This window comes from Primulina huaijiensis, chromosome 3 (genome assembly GCF_012295235.1).
Source record: "Primulina huaijiensis isolate GDHJ02 chromosome 3, ASM1229523v2, whole genome shotgun sequence".
Taxonomy (NCBI): domain Eukaryota; kingdom Viridiplantae; phylum Streptophyta; class Magnoliopsida; order Lamiales; family Gesneriaceae; genus Primulina; species Primulina huaijiensis.
Window position 1 is genome coordinate 20,956,389 of NC_133308.1, and position 22,890 is coordinate 20,979,278.

Consider the following 22,890-nt stretch of genomic DNA (forward strand, 5'->3'; position numbering starts at 1 on the left):
ATCTTATGCATATATGGGTATTTCGATTTTTAGGAGTTAATAAATTAATTTGGTTGTTCCCAAGCTTTAGAATTTTTAAAGGAGGGGTTTCGAAATTTTAGTTCGATATTTGAAACTAGTTTCGATTATTTGAAGATTTTTTTAACTATATTGTCGAAGTCTAGGAATTTTTGTGATTATTAACTATTTAAATTTTAGCTTTTGGCGACGTTGAAACTTAAAATATTAATTTTGGAAATTTTAGTTTATAAGTCGCGAGTTTTAGAAATTATAAATTGTAAAGGGTGATTTTAGAATTTTAGGCTAATTGTTGCATATTGGAAAAAAGTATAGAATTTTATATGAAATGAATTGATTACCACATGTCTGGATAACCAGGAAGCATCTGAAACTTAGTAAATTATTGTGGTGATAAAATTTAAAGGTTAATGTTGGAAACTTAATTTCGGCTGTTTGACAAACCATTCATCTATTGGACGAACTGATCAAGTATTCGTATTAGGCAACGTGCCTAACTGAAGTATGATGTGAGGTATCAAGGCAACCGAATCCAGCTGAAATGAACTTTCGAAGTTAACTGACTGATCAGTTGAAACTAACTGGATTCCTGAAGACAGCTGACTGATCAGTTGGAAACTGATCAGTTGATGCACTCAGCACAAGCTTATTAGCTACTTTCATCAGCTGATCGCTCAGCCTTAACACGTCATCAAATGAAATGGAGGTTCAACCGACATCAGTACAAGCAGACTGCAACTCGTAGTGGAACGCCGCATTTCAGAGTCTACAGTGTACGATTGTCAGAAGAATATCGACGTGGCAAATCAACGGATATAAAATTCAAATATTATATCAAGTTACCGTTGGAAGAGAAGCCTATAAATAGGCGAACAGAGCAGCTGAAGTATGATACACAAGAACTACTATTTTACTCAAGCTGTTACTCTGCTGAAATCAAAAAGCTCATTCTCACTAAGTTCTATCTGTAGCATTCAAGCCTACCGTCTTTGAGCTTGTTAGCACACTGTAATCTCTGTTATATTGTCAAGTTGTGCTAAGATCAGTCACGAACTGAAATAGCCTGTTGTAACTAAGAGTTTCAGTTGTGGCATTGATAAGACCAAACTGAAGTAGGTCAGTACAAACATTGTATTTGATCAAAGTCTTTTAGTAGAAATCCTATCTTCGTGATAGAATGGGTGACGTAGGATTTATTCCATTCTCCGAACATCCAGAAACAAATCGCGTGCTTTTTACTTCAGTTACCTTTAATTTTAGTTATTCTATCTTTCATTCAGTTTACTTCCGCAACTGTTTTCTCAGTTAAACTGATTGTCATAGACTTACGAGATATTAAGTTTCAGTTTGTCATTGAACTGAACTCAACCTACGAAAAACGAACATAATCTGTGAGTGTTTATTCAACCCCCCTTCTAAACACATTTCACTTATTAACCGATCCTTTCAAGTGGTATCAGAGCGGTTATATCTCGTCTCAGAATATCTACACTTTCAAACTGATCATTATGTCTTCCTTCAACAAGATCCCTATGTTTTCCAGAGAGGACTTCAATGATTGGAAAATAAGAATGCAGGCTCACTTAGCTGCACAAGATGATGACATGTGGTACGTTATCACTGACGGACCGATGAAGATTCTGAAAGCCAATACAGCAGTGGCTATTACTAAAGGGGCACCTCACCGTATTGAAAAGCCCAGAAATGAATGGACAACAGAAGACAAAAGAAAAGCAAATCTGGATAACGTGGCAAAGGATATACTGTACAAGACACTGGACAAAGTAACCTTCAGCAAGATTAAGATGTGTAAGACAGCTAAAGAGATTTCGGAAAAGTTGATCCAGCTGTGTGAGGGAAACGAACAAACCAAAGAGAATAAACTTTCTGTTGCTGTGCAGAAGTTTGACAACATCAAGATGAGAACTGGAGAATCGATGCATGAGTATGATGAGAGAGTCAGCTGCATCATCAATGAAGTCAATGCACTTGGAAAGGTATATACCAACAAAGAAGTTGCATTAAAAGTAATCAGAGGTCTTCACAAGGAGTGGGACGTAAAGACCATGGCAATGAGGGAATCCAAGGATCTGAACAGAGTTGAGCTTCATGATCTATTCGCTGATCTGAAAGCCTATGAGTTTGAGCTTCGAACTCGAGAAGGAAAGCCTTCTACTCCAGAGTCACAACTGCATTAGCTGCTGTCAAAACAGAACCAACTGGTTCAGTCAAGAAGTCTGCTGATCAATTGAGCAATGATGCTATGTCATTGTTTATTAAAAAATTCGGAAGATTCATGAGAAGAAATCAAGAGAACTTCCAGAAGAATTATCAGAGAAATAATTCTAAAGAGGAATCAAATGGCTGCTACAACTGTGGCAAACCCGGTCACTTCATTGCTGACTGTCCCAAACCCAAGAAGGACAGTCAGGGCTCGACTGAAAGAAGAAAGAAGTCATATGAGCATAGAAAGAGATCCAAGGATGATAAGAAGTTTTCCAGGAAGAAGCATGAGGTACTCCTAGCTGAAGAAAGTAAATCTAAATGGGCAGAAACTGACAGCGAGGAGTCAGAACCAGAAACCTCATGCAGTTCTAGTGATGGTGAAGAGGAAGTGAAGTGTCTAATGGCTGGTGATACAGAAGAGGAGTCAAGCAGTCAACAGGTATTTGACTTCAGCTCAACTGACTTCACTAGGGAAGAACTTATTTCAACTCTTCATGACATGGTTAATGAGTATCATAAGCTTGCCTTATCATTTGAAAAGGCCAGAGCAAAGCAAACTGATCCCATAGACAATAAAACTAAAACTGATGAATCAGTTGATGTGTTGAGTCTGAAAAGAGAGATTGCTGAGCTCAATGCTGAAAAGAGCAGGAATCAATCAATGATTCAAAAGTTGACGCTTGAGAATACAAAGCAAACTGAGCTCATTCAGGCTTGGAACAAATCATCTGTTGCATTAACTGAAATGCAGAACTCACAGAAATCAGTTACTGATAAAACTGGTTTAGGGTTCAGCACCCAAGATGAAATGATTCCCAATGATACTCGACCAAAACTGAATATGGATAAAGGGAAATACATTCACTTTGTCAAATCAGTTATGGTACAAGAACAAGCTGAGCCAAGTAAACTGGTTGAACAGCCTACTGAAAGTACGAACAAGGCTAGAAGATATGGTATTGGTTATAGCCAAAAGTTTCAACTGACTCACGTAGTTAGTCATCAAAAAGATTCAGCAGGAAATATTCAAATGGCTACTCCAATTATTATAACAGCAAGCCGGTTCAGAAAAGATATCGGTTGAACAATCAGTCGAACAAAGCTAAATCACATGTTGTATCATCTGCACACCACACACCAAACACACACAAATCGAGAAAGACCATCAGGAATACAGCAACTGGACAGTCAGTCAGACTAATCCAAGTCTGGGTTCCTAAAGGACTAATCAGTTTAGGACCCAAATAGAAAAAGATACCAAAAATTATATCTTGTGTGTGATTGCAGGTAACAGGTACAATTAAGGAATCAATCTGGTACTTGGATAGTGGATGCTCACGACACATGACAGGAAATGCAGATTTGATATCTCAACTGATCAAGTACATTGGACCAAACATACGTTTTGGAGATAATTCCAAAGGTAAAACTGTGGGTAAGGGTAAGCTTATCCATGGTAACTTTACGATTCATGATGTTTTATTAGTTGAGAATCTCAAGTATAAGCTGATTAGCATCAGTCAGTTATGCGATAACGGATTCTCAGTTCAGTTTAACAAACACTCTTGTTCAGTCAAAGACGCAACTGATGAGGTTATTCTAACTGGCAAACGGTGTGGAAACACTTACAAAGTCAGTTGGAATGATCAACCTTATGCACCATTATGTTTCATTGCTTCAAAAATTTCTAAAAACTGGTTGTGGCATAAGAGATTGAACCACCTGAACTTTAAATCCATTGCATATCTGAGTAACAACGATCTTGTAACTGGTTTGCCCAAAATGGACTTTGTCAAAGATAAAATTTGTTCAGCATGTCAGTTTGGTAAATAAGTAAAATCTTCTTTTAAAAAAAAGGGCCGTAAATCTTCTTCCCGATGCTTAGAACTATTATATATGGATCTTTTTGGTCCAATACCAATCATGAGCTTAGGGGGAATGAAATACACCTTGGTGATTGTGGATGATTTTTCAAGATTTACTTGGGTTGTTTTTCTCAAATCCAAAGACCAAACTGCTGCACAACTGATAAAGCTTTTCGAAAGATTATTAAATGAAAAATCAGTTGGAATTGATAGAATCAGATCTGATCGAGGAACTGAATTTATCAATCAAACTCTTTCAAATTTTTTAGAAAATGTTGGAATTAAGCATGAGCTCTCTGCAGCTAGAACTCCTCAGCAAAATGGTGTAGTTGAAAGGAGAAACCGGACGCTTAAAGAAGCTGCTAGAACAATGCTTGCTGGTTCAGGCGTTTCTCAAAGGTTTTGGGCAGAGGCAGTAAACACTGCGTGTTATACTCAGAACAGATCGATGATTAATAAGAATCATATGAAAACAACATATGAGATCTGGCATGGAAGAAAAAGTGTGGTCTCCTACTTTAAAATATTCGGCTGCAAATGTTTTATTCTCGATAATGGTAAAAATCATTTAAAAACCTTTGATGCAAAATCTGCAGAGGAAATATTTCTTGGATATTCTTCAGTTAGCAAAGCATATAGAGTTTTCAATAAAAATTCATTGAATGTTGAAGAATCTATCCATGTGGTTTTTGAGAAAAACGCTCTAACTGATAAGCCAACTGATCCAGTTGAGCTAATTGATAGACTTACAGAGATCAGTTTGGAGGATGAAGATGAAGAAGACAATCATATCAATCACAACAACCTCCAAACACCAGAGCCAGAAGTATTAGAACAACCAGTTGAACAGGAAGCTATTCCTGATGTTCAGTTGGAGGAGCCTATTGAGAAAATTCAACTGCCAACTGATGAAACTCCAACTGATACAGAAGCAGTTACCAACTTGGATACATCAAACACTGAACTCAAATGGAAGAAATCACATCCTCCAGAATTGGTGATAGGTAATCCATCTGATCTGGTAAGAACAAAAAATCAGATGCTTAATTTATTTATTCATTCAGCTTTCGTATCACAATTCGAACCAAGGAAAGCTGATGAGGCTCTCGCTGATCCAAACTGGATAAATGCAATGCAAGAGGAGCTGAATCAGTATACACATAACAATGTCTGGAACTTAGTTCCAAGACCACTTTAAAAAACTATTATAGGTACAAAATGGCTATACAGAAACAAACTGAACGAGGATGGTTCAGTTGTGCGCAACAAGGCGAGACTTGTAGCACAAGGATATAGGCAGGAAGAAGGAATTGACTATGATGAAACATATGCCCCAGTTGCAAGACTAGAAGCCATCCAAATATTCCTTGCATATGCATCATTCAAGAACTTCAAAGTCTACCAGATGGATGTGAAGAGCGCATTTTTAAACGGTCAGCTGCAGGAAGAAGTCTATGTAGAGCAACCTCCAGGTTTCATCAATCATACTTTTTCTGATCATGTCTACCATTTGAACAAAGCCTTATATGGTTTGAAACAAGCTCCAAGAGCTTGGTATGAAACGCTTTCAAAATTCCTAACTGATCATGATTTTCAGTTGGATCAGTTGATAAGACCTTGTTCAAATTATCTAAGAATGATCATATTCTACTTGTTCAAATTTACGTTGATGATATTATATTTGGGTCAACTAACCCTAAATTATGCGAGAAGTTTGCTAAGTTGATGCAAGACAATTTCGAAATGAGCATGATGGGTGAACTGACATTTTTCCTTGGACTGCAAGTGAAGCAACTGGAAACTGGTATCTTTATCAGTCAGAACAAATATACGAAGTAACTGTTTAAGAAATTCGGCATGGAATCAAGCTCAGCATCAAGCACTCCCATGAGTTCATCAGTCAAACTAGACAATGATCAAGGGGGAATATCAGTTGAAGCGACATTATACAGAGGTTTAATAGGTTCATTATTGTACCTAACTACTAGTCGTCCTGATATTGTATTTCTTGTATGCATGTGTGCTCGATTTCAAGCAAATCCTAAGCAATCACATTTCTCAGCCGCCAAAAAGATTTTAAAATATCTTAAGGGCACACAAAATGTTGGGCTGTGATATTCTAAAGACTCATCTTTCAATTTAGTTGGATATTCAGATGCAGATTATGCAGGATGTAAACTTGATAGAAAAAGTACAAGTGGATCATGTCAGTTTCTAGGAGACAGACTGATCTCTTGGTTCAGCAAGAAGCAAACATCCATAGCTACTTCCACAACTGAAGCAGAATATCTTGCTGCTCGAAGTTGCTGCGCTCAACTGCTCAGGATTCAGCAACAACTGAAAGACTATGGAGTTATCGCCAATGAATCGCCTATATTTTGTGATAATACAAGCACAATTGCTATCACGTATAATCCAGTTCTTCACTCAAGGACCAAGCACATCGATGTCAGGCATCACTTCATCAGAGATCATGCCCTGAAGAAGGACATCAGACTGGAATACGTATCAACTGAGCAGCAAGCAGCTGATATATTCACCAAATCACTACCCAAGACTAAGTTTTCTTACTTTCGCAACATGCTTGGTTTAATAGACTTATCTTAGTTAATTCTCCATGATTATATCTCAGTTTTTGATATATTTGTGCTATTCTTAACTGATGTTAGTTTGTCAGTTTGTTATTATGATTCAGTTAGTCATTTTTTTTTGAGATTAACTATTGCAGAAAAATAAAAGACAACACTGAAACAAAATGAATCTTTATTTAAAGAAATTTTTGCGGATTACATCAAAATATTCTTCTTCAACAAAAGCTCTCCATTTTTTCATCAAACCGGATACTTTGCCAGTTGCAGTCTTCAGAAAACTATCAGAAACAGCTATTCGCTCCAGAATAGTCCTCTCCTTGTAGAGCATCAGCTGGTAGAGATAACTATCCTCAAAGAGGTTCAACGTCTCGGCGACGTGCAAACGCTCTCTATATTTGTTCAGCTTCGCCAACAATCTACGAGTGTTCGTGTAAAACCCGTGATTTTGTACAATCGTGATCATATCTTTTATTAATATGATTATACTAGGATGGTGTAATCTTGGATATTAATATTTAAATCATTCAGAATATAAGATTTGTTTTAGGGTTATCTAAGTTGTGTAGATAATTTTATCGTGTACAGAATTATTAAGCTCGAAAATTAGAAAGTATTATTTATTTTTAAACTTGAAAATTTGGTAGGAATAAATTTATCTCAATCTAAGGAATTAAAGAAGGAATTTTGAAAATAAGCAGATAAATGTCTAAGATTTAAGTTGATATTGAGATACCGGGAGAAAAGATCAAGCAAGAGATAATAAAATCCCTAGAATTCGAAATCTAACAATATACACTAGGAAATTTTCGAAAATTAGGTGGGGAAGGAAGAAGGGGATTTCGAATATCTACCTATATCACGGATATATCATGATTTTAGATTTGATTCACAGTTCAAACGCACTATAACTCTCGATCACGATAGCAGCCAACCCCTATAAATAGGAGGGCCCTAATTTCGAAAATCACACCTCTAAAACACACAAAAATTTCGAAAATTGTGCTCTAGCCTCCTTAGGAATTTTCGAGCACAGCGAAGCGCTGCCGCCGAAGAGGAATTTTCGAAAATGCCTGTACAAGCAAGCCTAGCTATTCACGTTTTTCTTTCAAGAATTCAAGGTAAGTGGGCAAATTTTAAATTTTTAAATTTTGGGTCACGTGTTTTTCTTTTTAAAGAAAAAAAATGCGGTCGAACACCGTCTACGTTTTTTTAAATCTTGTGACGTTTTGTGAGACACTGTGAGGATTCCCTGAAAATGGGTGGAATTCCAACATATGGCCCTTAACAGTGGGATAGAACTATTTTATGGCCTCGCCCTCTTAGAGGATTAAAACTTAGGGACTGACGTCAGTAAACCATGAAAGATGAAAAATTGCAGTGTTAAAATTATAAAAAACATGATGTAAATATATGTTATTTTCGAAAATATGGAATTTTTTTTATGTGGTGTTCAATAATTCTCCAATTTACTGAGTATTCCCAAAATACTCACCCCTTACAACCTTTCCCAGATAAGTCCGAAGAACAGGTGGAAGAAGAAGAATCTGAACAATTTTTGGGATGGTGATTAGTTATTTTTTTTGAATTCGGTGGACAGGATTTTTTCTTGAATTTTAGCAAATTTAAATTTGATGTTAGACGTTTTCCGCAAATTNTTCGGAAAATCGGCCAAACAGCGCCTTAGCGCGCCGCCGCGTTCTTCGCCGATTCCGGTCTCTTCCGGCATCGTTTCTCNCATATCTGAAAGTCTCTCTGTCACCCAAGATGTAATCAGCAAGAGAATTGACTTTGTGGAGACATCTGTTTCCCGTAAGATAGACTTGATGCAAACCACTATGCTGAATGCAGTATCAGACGTAGCCACTTCTGTTAAAGTCCTATCAACTGATGTTAAAAGATTATCTATCAGAATAGAGGCGTTTGACAAAAAAGGGAATTGAGACCTAAGCTACAGTCAAATCAGTTGACGAATTTAACGGATTTATTTGTACATGAAATTATTTATACAGATTATTTCATTCTTTCATTGTACGAATCTGTACACGACAGTTATTATTTTATCTACAACCGATTTGAAGGACGTCTATAAGCTTAACTGATCAGTTATCATTCGCTTCGTGTTGTCAAACACCAAAAAAGGGGAAATTGTTGGAAACTTAATTTCGGCTGTTTGACAAACCATTCATCTATTGGACGAACTGATCAAGTATTCGTATTAGGCAACGTGCCTAACTGAAGTATCACGTGAGGTATCAAGGCAACCGAATCCAGCTGAACTGAACTTTCGAAGTTAACTGACTGATCAGTTGGAAACAATGATCAAGGAGCGGAATGAACTGAACTTTCGAAGTTAACTGACTGATCAGTTGGAAACAATGATCAAGGAGCGGAATATGTTTTGAACTGGTGATCATAAAGCTATGATCAAGGCCTTTCATACATTCTTGAATTCTATTAAGTTACATAATTTGAATGAAGTATGTTTCCGCATTCCACACTAGACAATGTTATTTATGAAATAGATTGGTTCGATTATTTTTACTACGAAACTTGTTGGTTTTCGATTTTTAATTGTCAAACAACGTAAACGTTGATACGCTTCGGGCTCAGGGTGTGACATGGTCTGTATATTTACCAATAGAGAACTGGTACATAAGTAGGAAAACAACCAGTACTATAGAAGGAACATTAATTCTTGTTAGATCAGGGTAGGCCATTAACTTAGAATATCCTTGAGCAGGAGTTGAGTTAGTAGACAATACGACCAAACTATACAAGCTAATTCTTGGATTAAAAATCATTTTGAAGTTTTGGTCTTATATTTTTATTTTCGTCTCTGATTACAACTTGCAGAACCTTCTGCAAATATCCAACTGTTTAACAATGAGAGGCTTGTGAATGATAAGTTCCGTCAAAAATTTTAAAAATACAATACACAAGATAAGGCTTTTGAATTGAAAAATGGCTATAAATAATCAAAAGAATGCTTCCATTTATAATTTCATATGGTAGACCTTTGTCTTCTCCAAGTGAATACATGGGTTATGAAGACAAATAAGAGAAAATATCCTGAATGACTAACTAGAATACAAAATTTATAGTCTTCTATAAGATTAAAAACCATGTATGATCATACTCTTCCCAAACAAGAGATTATATCAATAAATATATTTTCATTGCATGGAATGGTGAGTCCACCCATTGGATGACTAAACCCAAATTCTTCTTCGACTTGATGTAACAAATCTTGAAATGATGGGTCGTTCAAGTATGATATTGGGATGACAAATCGCTTCTTATATTCAGTCTCCCCGACATAAACGGCCAAATGTCCCTTGGGAACATCAGTTGATCCAGTACTGGAGTTGGATCTTTTTTCAGCTGATAAAGAGCGTCTAAGGATTTTGTGAATGGCCATTGCTATGATAAAAGCAAGTAGAGCTTGGAATGGGAGAAAGGTTAGTTTTTTTGATGATCTGTTGACGTGTTTGGATCTACGAAATGTGTTTGTATATATAGGTGGATTTCAAGAAAGTAGTTCGAATCAAGCGGTGGACAGACGAGTAGATCAGTTGTGGCCAGAAACATTTTAGAAACACAAGCACATGAAGACTAACATGATTTTGTCTTCCTCTAATAATCGCAAGTCATGTTGTAGATGGTTCCCTACTAATTTCAGCAACAAACATCCAAGGGGTCCTCAAAGAAATAAGCTCAAATGGTCACCAATGAATCTTAGCTAGATTTATAGAGAAACTACATTTATTAATGATGTCGTATGTCTGCTAGCTAGTCGCTAAGGCTGGGTCATGTGAAAGGAGATAATGATATATACTAAGATTTAAAGGCTGAACTACCATTATAAAGTCTTTAATATTCTACCATATGGATAATGTTTGATGAACTATAAATTATATATTACTGTTTTGGACATTTGAAATCTTAAATAAAATTAAATTTGGATAAAAAGATTGCATCAGTAAACAATCATTAGAGGGACCTATTTTTAGCCTCAGATAGAACAAAGTTTGATGTTCTCCTAACACTATCTTTTCTCCCACTTAAGAAAAGTAAATTCAGCATCTCATTGTCTCATATTACATTATAGGTTGCATCTTACAAGTCTCAAAGTTGTTGACGGATGCATTCCTAGCAGAATATTCATTAATTACCAAACTTTTCTTGTATATTTATAATTTCGAATAAATTTCCTGTAACATATACACCGATTTGAACGAATGAGAGGACTATAATTCCTAGCTCAAACTAGCTGACTAATATATAAATTTCTATGCTAAAAAGACTAAAATCTATTCATTAATATATCATGTTCTGCTCAAGCCAGAGGTGACATCATCAACAAACAAATCTTCAGTACTGTAAGGAATGGTGAGGCCTCCCATTGGATGACAAAATCAGTATTCTTCTCCAGCTTGACATAGCAAATCTTGAAATGAAGGATGATTCAACTATGATATGGGAATGACAAATCTTTGCTTATGTTCACTCTCCTCAACATAAACAACACAATATCCTTTTGGAACATCAGATGATCCAGTCGAATTCGATCTTTTCTCCCTTGATAAAGATCGTTCAAGTATTTGTCGAATGGCCATTTCTGTATTAAAATGTAAATTAAAGATAAACAAAAGCACAAGAAGAATCACATGAATTTGTCTGTCAATCATCATATTATATAAAAAGCAATATAATGAATCATCAGTCATTTCAGAAACGTCTTCCCCACCACCTTAAGCCACAAAGTATTACAGGACCCAACTGAAATAATTCATGTTAGTCAAGTCATCCCACCAAAATTTAATCTCGTTGTCATGTGAGCATAAGAATTCAGATGTCTTGGTTCTTTCGAGGACCCCATAAATATATTATCAGACTAAGGACTGATCCGAATAATTCACCTTAACCTCAAGTGGGATTTCTGCTGTTTGTTATGACAAATGACGGGGCCTTGTGCTCTGTAACACATTTTGAGGTCTTAATTCATGAATATGAGTTGAAAACAAAAATCATGTGATGTGTCACATGCCACTGTTAAATTCTTGAAGAACCAATTTAGCATTTGGCGATGAGCAAACGATAAATACATAGGAAGCAAATCTTTTTCCAATCCCAAATCTAGAAGATTTATTAGTCATGACCAATAATATTCTCTCAAAGTTTTTGGGAAGGACATATGGTGGCTAATGCATTGGCTAACCGAGCCTTTACGAGGAGAAATTTAATTATTTTCTTCAACGAAATTCTACAATCAAAAGTTAATGTTTCGTCATTGAAAATTTATAAAATCGATCTTTTGTAAGAACATATTGGTCATTTTGGTATTTTTGTTGTTAGAGGTATTGGCCTAATCCTTAATTTATGTACTCTCCCTTCTCTTTTTGCTATGCACTGATACTATCCGAGCCAAATCCCCTCATAGCATAGATATCAGTTATTAGCAATAATAAAAACAATTACAACTTAAAGAAATTCGTGAAAGTTTTCTCAAGGTAATTCATGGCTTTCTGCAGCTCACCTCAACTAAGTCGAAGCATATTAGTAGACAATTAATGACAAAAATCGTCGACATAAATATATATTCACTCATCTATGTTTCATATTTTACAGTCTTGAGTTCATGTATATGTTAGAACAATGGTTAATTTGGATCGATGAATTTGAAATCATTATTTGATTTGTTTAATAAATGTCTCGAAAATGTTATGAACATCTGAAAAATTGGCTCCATATTATATATGCCAAAAATGTTCTTGTATTCATAATTTAATTTCGTTTGCCTGCTCCCAACAACATTTACATGATTGTGAACATATAAAAGAGATGAGAACCTCAAACTAGCTAACGAGAATACAAATTTCTACTGTAAAGTGTTGTACTCCAAATATGGTCACTATCTTCCCAAACGAGAGGTTAGATCAATGAATAAATCTTCGGAGCAAGGAATGGTGATTCCACCCATTGGATGACAGAACCCAAATTCTTCTTCAGCTTTAGTTAACAAATCTTGAAATGAAGGATCGTTTAGATATGATATTGGAACAACAAATCGTTGTTTACTCTCGTTCTCCCCAATATACACAACGAAATGTCCTTTCGGGACATAAGATGATCCGTTTGAGTTTGATCTTCTTTCACTCGATAAAGAACGTCTAAGGATTTGTCGAATGGCCATTGTCGCTATATAGAATTAAGTCTAGCTAAAGCAAGAGGAGACTGAAAATGAATGGATTTTTCAGTGAAGCAAGTGAAGGCTGAAAAGATTTTACTTTTTTTTATGGTTTGTTATTGTTTTGAGATGAGAAATGCGTTGTATATATAGATAGATGAATGAGTAATTGTCATATAATAATTCAAGAAAGTAGTTCGAGTTGAGTGGTGATCGAGAGGCCAGTGGATCAGCTGTGGCAGAAGAAATTTTGAGAAACACAAGCACATGAAGGATAACATGGTTTTGTCTTCAATTAATGACCATAAATCATGTTGGAGACATTGTTCCCTACCAATTTCAGCAAAAAAAACTGCAATTTTCTTAAGATTCTTTCAATCTCCCTAATTTTAGTTAGAAATTCACATTACATTTATGTGATGATAATATCCATCAACCATGTTTTCCCGACCAAAATTATACATTTGGCTACTATAAATCCCTCAAGCAGGCCATGTGTGATATAGATATACTTTCCGGTTATGTTTGGTTGTTTAATCATTAAAGGATGAGACTATAAGTTCAAGCATATCATTTTCTTTAATTCAAAATAGGCTCAGAAATTTGATACAACTATTTTTCTCATTCATATATGTGTCCCTTTTATCCCAAAGGACAAATAATGTCAACAACAAATACAATTTAGTATAGAGATATCTAATACAAGAATGCCACAAAGGATAAATGATGTCAACAACCAATATATTTTTTATCAGATATGATTGAAGAAATCTTGGAATGTTATTTTACGTTTAGTTGGGATGAATGTCATGAGCTCATCATCGGTCTGCCGCAAGTATGGCCAGCCGAACGGGATCATTTTGTAGATCCTGAAAACAGAGAATAGACAATAGTTTAATTTAAGAACTTTGGCAAACAGTTATAATGATCAGATGAATGAGAAATGTTAATCTCTGTTTATGCATTACAGTTCAGGCCTGCAAAGAATCCGAAAATTTATATTACATTTCAGAGAAAAAGATGTGGGAAAACATTGAAAAATCCTTGATATAACATCATAATAGATGCATACAAAGTTGCCGAAGTATATTGTGTTTATTGGATAATGATATATTCTTCTAAATTGCATATCTAATAATACCATTATCATATTCTGTGAAATTTTGGTATCAACTATTCCACTTAGAAATAGATAAGACATTGCAGTGTATTAGAACATCCAATTAAGTGATACTGATTCCATGACAATTGCAATTATATTCATGCATTTAACTGAAAGTTCTTGTGGATTTTATTTCATGAAAAAATCAGTAGTCTTTTAGATTAACAAATGAAGCATTTGTGTTACCGGCTTTAATTAGTTATCACGACCATATGTGCCGCCTCATAACAGTATAACATCATTTACCATAATTTACCGTCGGTTAAAAATTCTCATTATCTTGTGGATCATATGGAGAATAGTTACATATGCTCAGTTTAATGATAGAACTAAATCTTAGAAATCGGGAGATTTTCTGCTGTTTGTTACAAGTGGATTGGATCAGATTCGATATTATCATTATTTTGATAATTATGTGATTTTATTGGTCTTAATCAGTTTTCAACCATGCCTTCAATGATGCTTGCGAAGAGTTGGTGTTATATCAGAGATCTTGCTGAGTATTCTATCAAAGAATACAAATAAAAGTAATATTGCTTCTGAATATAAGCAAAAATTTGACGTGGTATTTTGTTTCAAGGATTTATCATCCGCAATTGTATATATACACCGATCGAAGATCGACAAGAATCCCCAAAGGGAAGCATACAAAATTCTACTCTCTAAAATGTAGTATGGTACTCCATATTATCATATTCTGCTCAATCTAGAAGTGAGATCAACAAATAAATCCTCGCTGCAAGGAATGGTGAGTTTGCCCATTGGATGATAGAACCCGAATTCTTCTTCGCCTTGGTTTAACAAATCTTGAAATAAAGGGTTGTTCAAATATGATAGTGGAATCACAAAACGTTGCTTATTTTCACTCTCCCCTACATAAACAGCACAATGTCCCTTTGGAACATCAACAGAATTTGATCTTCTTTCACTTGACAAAGAACGTCTAAGGATTTGTATAATAGCCATTGTTATTGTACACTCAGAAAGGAATGCTTTGATTTGTGAAGCAAATGGAAACTGAGGAAGATCAGTGTTTCGATGATTGCTGATGGTTTTGAACTGGGAAATGTGTTGTATATATAGATAGATGAATGTTTAAATGTCAAATATTTCAAGAAAGTAGTTCCATTTGAGTGGGCGAGAGGCCATTGAATGAGTTATGGCTGGCAAAATTTGAGAAACATAAGCACATGAAGAATAACATGGTTTTGTCTTCCATGAATGATCATAAATCATGTTGGACTCATTGTTACCTATCATCTCCTACGACAAGAACTCGAAGGGCCCTGCTGAAATAAATTATCCAATGATATGAAATTGATAATTTTCTTTGGAGTGCTTCAATTTATTTGCTTGAAATAACATATCCCCAACCGATATATAAACAAAACTTACTGAGAGAAACATCTCGAGTACAAAGAGCAAGTATACTGAACTGATGCATTTTTTTAAACAAGAATTAAGATTTATTTTAGATTTCATTTACGTGATAAAGAATAAAATACAATTTACGGTTCAGCAAACATTATCCATTTCAATATATGGTAGAAAAATAAAGACATTATAATGAAGTAGTTCACTCATTTCAAGTCTATGTCATGTTTTCATTTCACATGTCTCTGCCTGTGGGATTAGTAGACAGCCAACATTGTCAATAAATCTAGTTTTTTTTTTTTTTGATTGAGATAAATATAAGGTTCGTGGGTGACTAGATTAGACAGATTAAAGGGATCCAAAGAAAATTCAAGTGATTTGTTTGAGGACCCTTTGAGTTATTGTTGCTGAAATTAGTAGGGAACAATGTCTCCAACATGACTTGTGGTGATTAGCAGAAGACAAAACCATGTTATTCCTATGAGGCTTTGTTTCCCAAATTTCTCCAGCCACCACTCATCTACTGGCCTCTCGTTCACTGAATTCGAACTACTTTCTTGAACCAAATGATGGTTACTCACTCATCTATCTATATACACAACACATTTTCTCATCTCAAAACCATCAACAATCCATCAAAATTTGATGTTTTCAGCCTTCACTTGCTTCAACAAACAATCCGTTCGGTTTTATATACACCTTTTTCTTTAGTAAGACTTGCTTCTACACAACAATAATGAAAATTCGACAAATCCTTAGACTTTCTTTATCGAGCTGTGAAAGAAGATCAAGCTCGAACGGATCAGCTGATGTTCCAAAAGTATATTTTGTTATTTACATTGGGGAGAATGAAACTAAACAACGATTAGTTGTTCCGATATCATACCTGATCGATCCTAAGTTCCAAGATTTGTTAAACAAAGCAGAAGAAAAATTCAGATTCTGTCATCCAATGGGTGGACTCACAATTCCTTGCCTTCATTGATCTAACTTCTCGTTTGGGAAGATAAATATTTGGAGTACTATGCTTGGTTTATTCTTTTAGAGTAGAAACTTGTATGCTAGTTTGAGGGTATATGCTCACAGCCAGTCATGTAAATTTTATTGGAAGATGACAAATGTGACGAAATGAAAAAATGAATGCAAGAACATTTTTGAAATATTCGGATCCAATTTTTCAGCATGTTATTAGAACTTCCAAGAGAAGTACACTAATTATGATTAATATGTTTATGGGGTCCCCAAGAGAATCAAGGCATTTAGATTATCTTTCCTAAATCATAAGGTACACTGGTTCTTTTTAGAACAACCCACCGTAAATTTGGATTAGCCATGCCCACATGACCCCATCATGATTAGCAGACAAGAAGATTAAATTTTTGTGGGGTGACTTAACTAATATGCTGATTCAATGAATCCCAGGAAATCTTTTAGAGGTTAGCTTATCGTAATATGTGTTATTTGAGCAAGGTCCTGCAAGACTTTGTATATTAAGGTGGTGGGGAAATATGGTTCTGATAATGGCAGGTGCACCATTATAATTTATCATGATTGGAAGACAAATTCATGTGATAGTCATGTGCTTGTCTTTCTCAAATTTCACCAGTTAACGGATAACATATCCACTAGATGTTTAAAGATAAATGACTTAAATTTATCTGTATCTATCCCATACTTCTCAGCTCCATAACCAACAAGTATTCGTATAACATACAATTCATCTTCGGCAACTCCGCAAAACTCAAGAAATGGCCATCCGAAAAATGCTTAGACGATCTTTGTCAAGGGAAAGAAGACCAAATTCAGCATGATCAGTCGATATTCCAAAGGGGCATTGTGCTGTTTTAGTAGGAGAGAGTAGAAAAGAATCACCGATTAGTCATTCAAGTACAATACCTAGACGACCCTTCGTTCCAGGACTTTCTGTGCCTAGCCGAAGAATATAGATTTTACCATCCAGCTAGTGGTCTTACAATCCCTAGTACTGAGGATCTATTCGTCGATGTCTCCATTCGCTTGGACAGAACATGACATATAGTTTTAATAAGTTTAGAAGATATGTACAGTAGCTAGGTCCAACGAGGAACATGTTCTTTTTACCTTTTCCTCACACCATATCCCCTGATAGGAAGAATCCTTTTTGAGTTTGAGTTCTACACATATGTGTACATTCCTGTAATACAAGAATTTTCCTTTCATTGATATTCAAGAAATCTTCTAATTTCTACTACAATTTGCCTAACTCTGTACTTGCACTTCCCCCATGAGAGATCAACATATTGCATTGTTTTCTAATGGTAATTTTGATTATCACAATAAATAACAATGGTCATTGATCAAGGCACATTAAGCTTATTTTCTATTCCACTGTTACATTCATGAAAAAACATTCTTCTGGATTGGTGTACTGTAGAAATTACTTCATTTCCTCTGTCAAATTTTAAAATCGTGTCGTGTGAGATTCAAAATCTGATTTTACTTTTAGTAGTAAAAGATTTATTTCGGATTTTTTCTATGGCCAAAACACTGAAATGCCACTTATGTTTCAGAAAGCATTACGGCCGAAAGAAACGCACCTTGTAGTTTAAGTTATCGGATTATATATTACATATGGGTCCAAGTGAATTTTATGTGGCACCAAGTAATTAACAGGTAGCAACCGTAGCATATATATGCAGATCAACCAAAAGAATCCAAAAAAAGCTGTAAATCACCATTAGCTGTTTTATTTTGGCAGGGCCCTTCGATTTCTTGTCGTAGGAGTTGGTAGGTAACAATGACTCCAACATGAATTATAGCCATTAATGGAGGACAAAACCATGTTATTCTTCATGTGCATATGTTTCTCAAATATTGCCAGCCACAACTCATCTACTGGCTTCTCAAAAGATTCGACATTTGAGCAATCATCTATCTATATATACAACGCATTTCCCATTTCAGAACCATCAACAATCATAAAAAAAAAACTAATCTTCTTAGTTTCCATTTGCTTCACAAACAGTTTCCTCTTTTGCCTTCACTTTTTGAGCCTTCTGCTTTAGTAAGATTTACGTTTGTGCAACAATAATGGCGATTCGACAAATCCTTAGACGATCTTTATCTAGTGAAAGAAGATCAAACTCCATGGGATCCACCGATGTTCCGAAGGGGCATTTTGCTGTTTATGTTGGGGAAACTAAAAACAAGCAACGATTTGTGATTCCCGTGTCATACTTAAACAACCCTTTATTTCAAGAATTGTTAAACAAAGCGGAAGAAGAATTCGGGTTCTATCATCCAATGGGTGGAATCACCATCCCCTGCAGCCAATATTTGTTTATTGATCTGACTTCTAGATTGGGTGGAATATGAAATATAAAGAGTACTCTATGAATTTTAGGAAGTAGAAATTAGTATACTATTTAATTAGTTGCAGAAAATGTAAACTAAATCGGTTTTCAAGGAGTACTATATCACTTATTGCCATATTTTAATGCATCCAACTATTCATGCAGCTCCTTATTTCTCAACTAATTTCACTCCCACAACTGATACATTGCCCTCTCCACCATTCAAATTTTGCTTCGTCTATCTAAAAGATCTGATACTCTTAAGCTTATCGATCTATTTATATATACGAACAAAAAGCAGTGTTGCAAATGGAAGAGGATGGTTTATGTTGAAAATTTATTAAATAATTGTACTGATTATTATGTTCATTATAACATATGAGGAATACTATCTTTTAAAGCATATAAAATTCTTAAATATTCTCTTGTTTTATCTCAACTAATTGTAACTTTTGTATTTCCTAGACCAAAAAATTATATGCATTTTGTTTTCATGATTTGAGTAAAGCAAACGTGAAAGACGAAATATGGTATCAACTGGATTGTGGAAAAATCAGACATGAAAGCTTAAAGAATGCTCAGAAGCTAGCATACTATGAACTAAAGGAGCAATAACCTGTTTAAGATATTCCGATACTATTGCTATTGTACATAAGCAATAACCATGCATCTGCTCATCCGGCATGCATCTGTGCTGAATGTAACCGAGAGAGTATGATTCTTACAGGCAGTGGCAGATGATTAAGGACTTGCTGAGTAAATACATGCATCGGTGAAAAACCATGTCAAAAAAATTACATCATGTCCTAACTTCTGAGTTATCATTTTGATCAAATGATGCATATTGTACCTGTATATTTAGCTCCATAGAAATGTCAGATAAATAGGGTATAAACAAGTTTCGTTTGAGCAGAGTAGGCCAAGAACCTAAATCCTAGTGAAAAAATTGAGTTAGGGGAAGTTACAAAATTATTACAAATTTTTTTTTGTTTTATACTTTCTTTAAAGAGATGATGATACAAAAAAATTTCAACCAATTAGGTTCTCTCTTATGTTATCCTTTAAGCATGCTTGCAATCAACTCATGTCTGAACTAAAAATTGCTTCCAGACATAATATTGATGATGACGATATCTCGGCTAAAATCTATTTTAGATCTTGCAGATTCTTCTGTCCCATTGGATTTAAAGTTAGGTTGAAATTTTAATAAACTAGTATCAAAGCACATGCATTGTACGTGGGTAACGAACTTGAATGCACTATGAATATTGGTCGTAAATTTGCAAATCAATATAGACATATAATTTTTTTACAAATTATTCAATAACAAATATTATTTCACATTTTACCTATCATTTCAAATAACTATGGTTTAATTTCTCCAATCTTTTTTTGTTTGGTTTTGAATTATTCAATATCTATTTTAACTATTTTTTAAATTATTTATTTATTTTTTCTGCTTCTTTGTTTAATTAAATATCTGATTTTCATATTTCTTTTTCATCATGTGATTTGAAGTTGATTAATCTCTTTTTTATTTGCTTTTTTTTTCTTATGACGTTATTTTGTTTGTTTGAGTCTTCATACTTCAGGTCTTACTTCATTTTATTTCCTCTTGTTTTTTTGAATTATCACTTGGCTTTTCCACATCTTTCATGTGAGGCCCATGCCTTTGAGCTTAATTACAACATTGACCCAACTTTGTCCTAAGTATATAAAACTTATAACCCTCCACTTTTCTCATTCTACACTACGTTAAAAAAATAATTCTCTCAAGACTCTCTCTTTCACTCTCTCAAGTTCTCTTGGAGTCAACCTTAATTTCAATACTAGGAAAGATTGTAAGTGGAACGTATATTTTCTTGATACGTTATAAAATTTATCTTCATGGTGTTTTAAGTTTGAACGTTTTCAACAAATATTTTTATGATCTCTTGATCTTGTTTGTGACCTTGTCTAGTAGGGTAAAACTAGACACTTATGATCCAGTCTGGGGAATTAAGCCAGACATTCATGATCCAATCTGAGGAGTTAAACCAAATAAACATGATCCAATATGGGGAGTTAAGCCAGGCATTTATGATCCAATCTGGGGAGTTAAGCCAGATATTATGATCCAATCTGGGGAGTTAAGCCAGATATTTGACAGTGATTGTTTTCTGTTTTAGATCTGCTCGTGAATAAGTTTTAAAGATATGATCTATTGAATAAGTTTTAGAAAAATATTATAATGTTTTTTTTTTTTTAAAACTTGAAAATATACTCCCTCCAATTACTGAGTGACGATCATATCACTCACCCCTTACATTTCATTTCAGATGAAAATGAGATAGAACAGCAGGAGTCGGCTGAATTTTGGGGATGGTGATTTGGCTAGAAAATTTATAATTCTTGTTTAGTGTTAACATTATTTGAATAAGTTGAACATTGGATTTGTTCTTTTTTTCATTTGGTTTGTAAGACAATTAATTTGTTGAATAAATTTTATTTTGGAATAAAAATGTTGTTTAGGCTTAGTGTTCTTGGTCTATTTAATTATTGAATTTTCAAGAACATTGCCGATGTTCATGCCATGCATCTCGGGACGTGACATTTTAGTGGTATCAGAGCCCGGTTCATGATCTTAATGGAAAATTTAAGTTTACCTTAAGAAGATTGAATTTTGATTCAGTAATTCGAACGAAGATCGGGATTAAAATTTTATTAATTTAAATTTGTAACTAGTAAGGATAAGAAAAATCAAAATTTGATTAGATGGTGATAGGATTTGGTGGTTAATATCCTTGGAATTTAGGGAGTCAGACGTGTCCTCTTGTAAGCAGGAGAAATGTACTCGTGGCAATAGGTAGATATAATTGGGAGTTAGGATAATTATCTCTTATTTTCTTTTAGTCTTAAATACAACCTTAGCATTATCCATGAATTTAAAATAACAAACTAAGTTATTAAATTTTTGGGCTGACTATCAAATTGCCGTAATTCGAAGGGAATAAAAGAATAGCAGTGACATAATATTTAATATTTAGATAAGAATATCCCAATAAAAAAAATCATTAAAGATTTAACGATAACGAATAAAATTAATGATAATAATGATGAAAATAAATATAGTAAATCACGAATTACAATTTTGATTGTAGGATAAGATTTTTTTAACTGTTTGTTAAGATATGAGATTTTAAGTAGTTTAGGATAGAATCAAATTTTCACCAAATCTCACCGAATCCATCCAATTTATCAAGAGTAATTTAAATTTAAAATCAAATCAAATCTTTGAAGATAAAGTGTTATCATTATTCATTATTCAAATTTCAAAGTTGGATTAATCATGCCGATCTACGAGAGAAATATATAATTATATATTAACTAAAAGATAAATATAAATTAAAACGGATGTCAAGAAATCAAATCTAATCAGATTCTGGAGATTGTTTGAACTAGATTGAAAACTATTAAACTATGGGAACAAGGATTAATTAANTAAAAAAATATTTAAAATTTAATAATAATTAATTAAAATGAAAAAAAAAACTCTCACACACATCGACAGCAACCATGCAAAAAAAAAAAAAATCCCTATTCATTACTAACTCTAGTTACGATTTTGTACTCTAACGTAACTTGCTTGATACTAATATAGGAGATGCCGATTACTCGTTCTCAGTCTCTTCATCCTCACCCTCGAACACGCACTACGAACCAAGACAATGGAGAATCGCGCACTTCGAGGAACCTTGGAACAATCCCGGCAGGAGCTAAGAGACCTCAAGGAAGAGGTCGAGCACCATCGACAAAGATGTAGAGCGCTTTGCGTACTACTTAGCCGAAGCCGAGACGACAATCCAGGGAGTTCGAGCTACTGACCAAGAGCTAGTTGTTAGATGTGAGAAAGAGAGAAGACTGACCACCGTGATGAAAGACAGGTTTGATCGCTATCAAAAGCACGCTAGTAGGACTTCGGAAAATTATCGTAATACCATTGCAGTGCTCACACGTCAAAGGACAGACCTACAACACTAGCTGGTAGAACAAGAGTCACAACGGCAACCAACCCACCCGGAGGAAGAGGAAGAAGAAGAAGAAGATCCAAACTACGAATCTCCTATTGAAGTGGGCAATGAGAAGAACCCAAGGA

General features: G+C 34.6%; 3 protein-coding genes across 3 annotated transcripts; 1 reads left to right on the forward strand and 2 right to left on the reverse strand.

The window, feature by feature from the left end:
* Positions 1-9,668: 9,668 nt before the first annotated feature.
* On the reverse strand, positions 9,669-10,546 carry LOC140972234 (auxin-induced protein 15A-like). The gene has a single exon (XM_073434684.1). The coding sequence runs from the start codon at positions 10,116-10,118 to the stop codon at positions 9,831-9,833; it is 288 nt and encodes a 95-aa protein (XP_073290785.1). The 5' UTR covers positions 10,119-10,546; the 3' UTR covers positions 9,669-9,830.
* Positions 10,547-12,375: 1,829 nt separating this feature from the next.
* Positions 12,376-13,047, reverse strand: LOC140973665 (auxin-responsive protein SAUR21-like). Its single transcript, XM_073436638.1, has one exon. It carries the CDS (start codon positions 12,891-12,893, stop codon positions 12,612-12,614), a length of 282 nt encoding a protein of 93 aa, XP_073292739.1. The 5' UTR covers positions 12,894-13,047; the 3' UTR covers positions 12,376-12,611.
* A 5,134-nt stretch (positions 13,048-18,181) lies between these two features.
* LOC140973668 (auxin-responsive protein SAUR27-like) lies at positions 18,182-19,694 on the forward strand. The gene has a single exon (XM_073436641.1). It carries the CDS (start codon positions 18,493-18,495, stop codon positions 18,775-18,777), a length of 285 nt encoding a protein of 94 aa, XP_073292742.1. The 5' UTR covers positions 18,182-18,492; the 3' UTR covers positions 18,778-19,694.
* Positions 19,695-22,890: the final 3,196 nt, after the last annotated feature.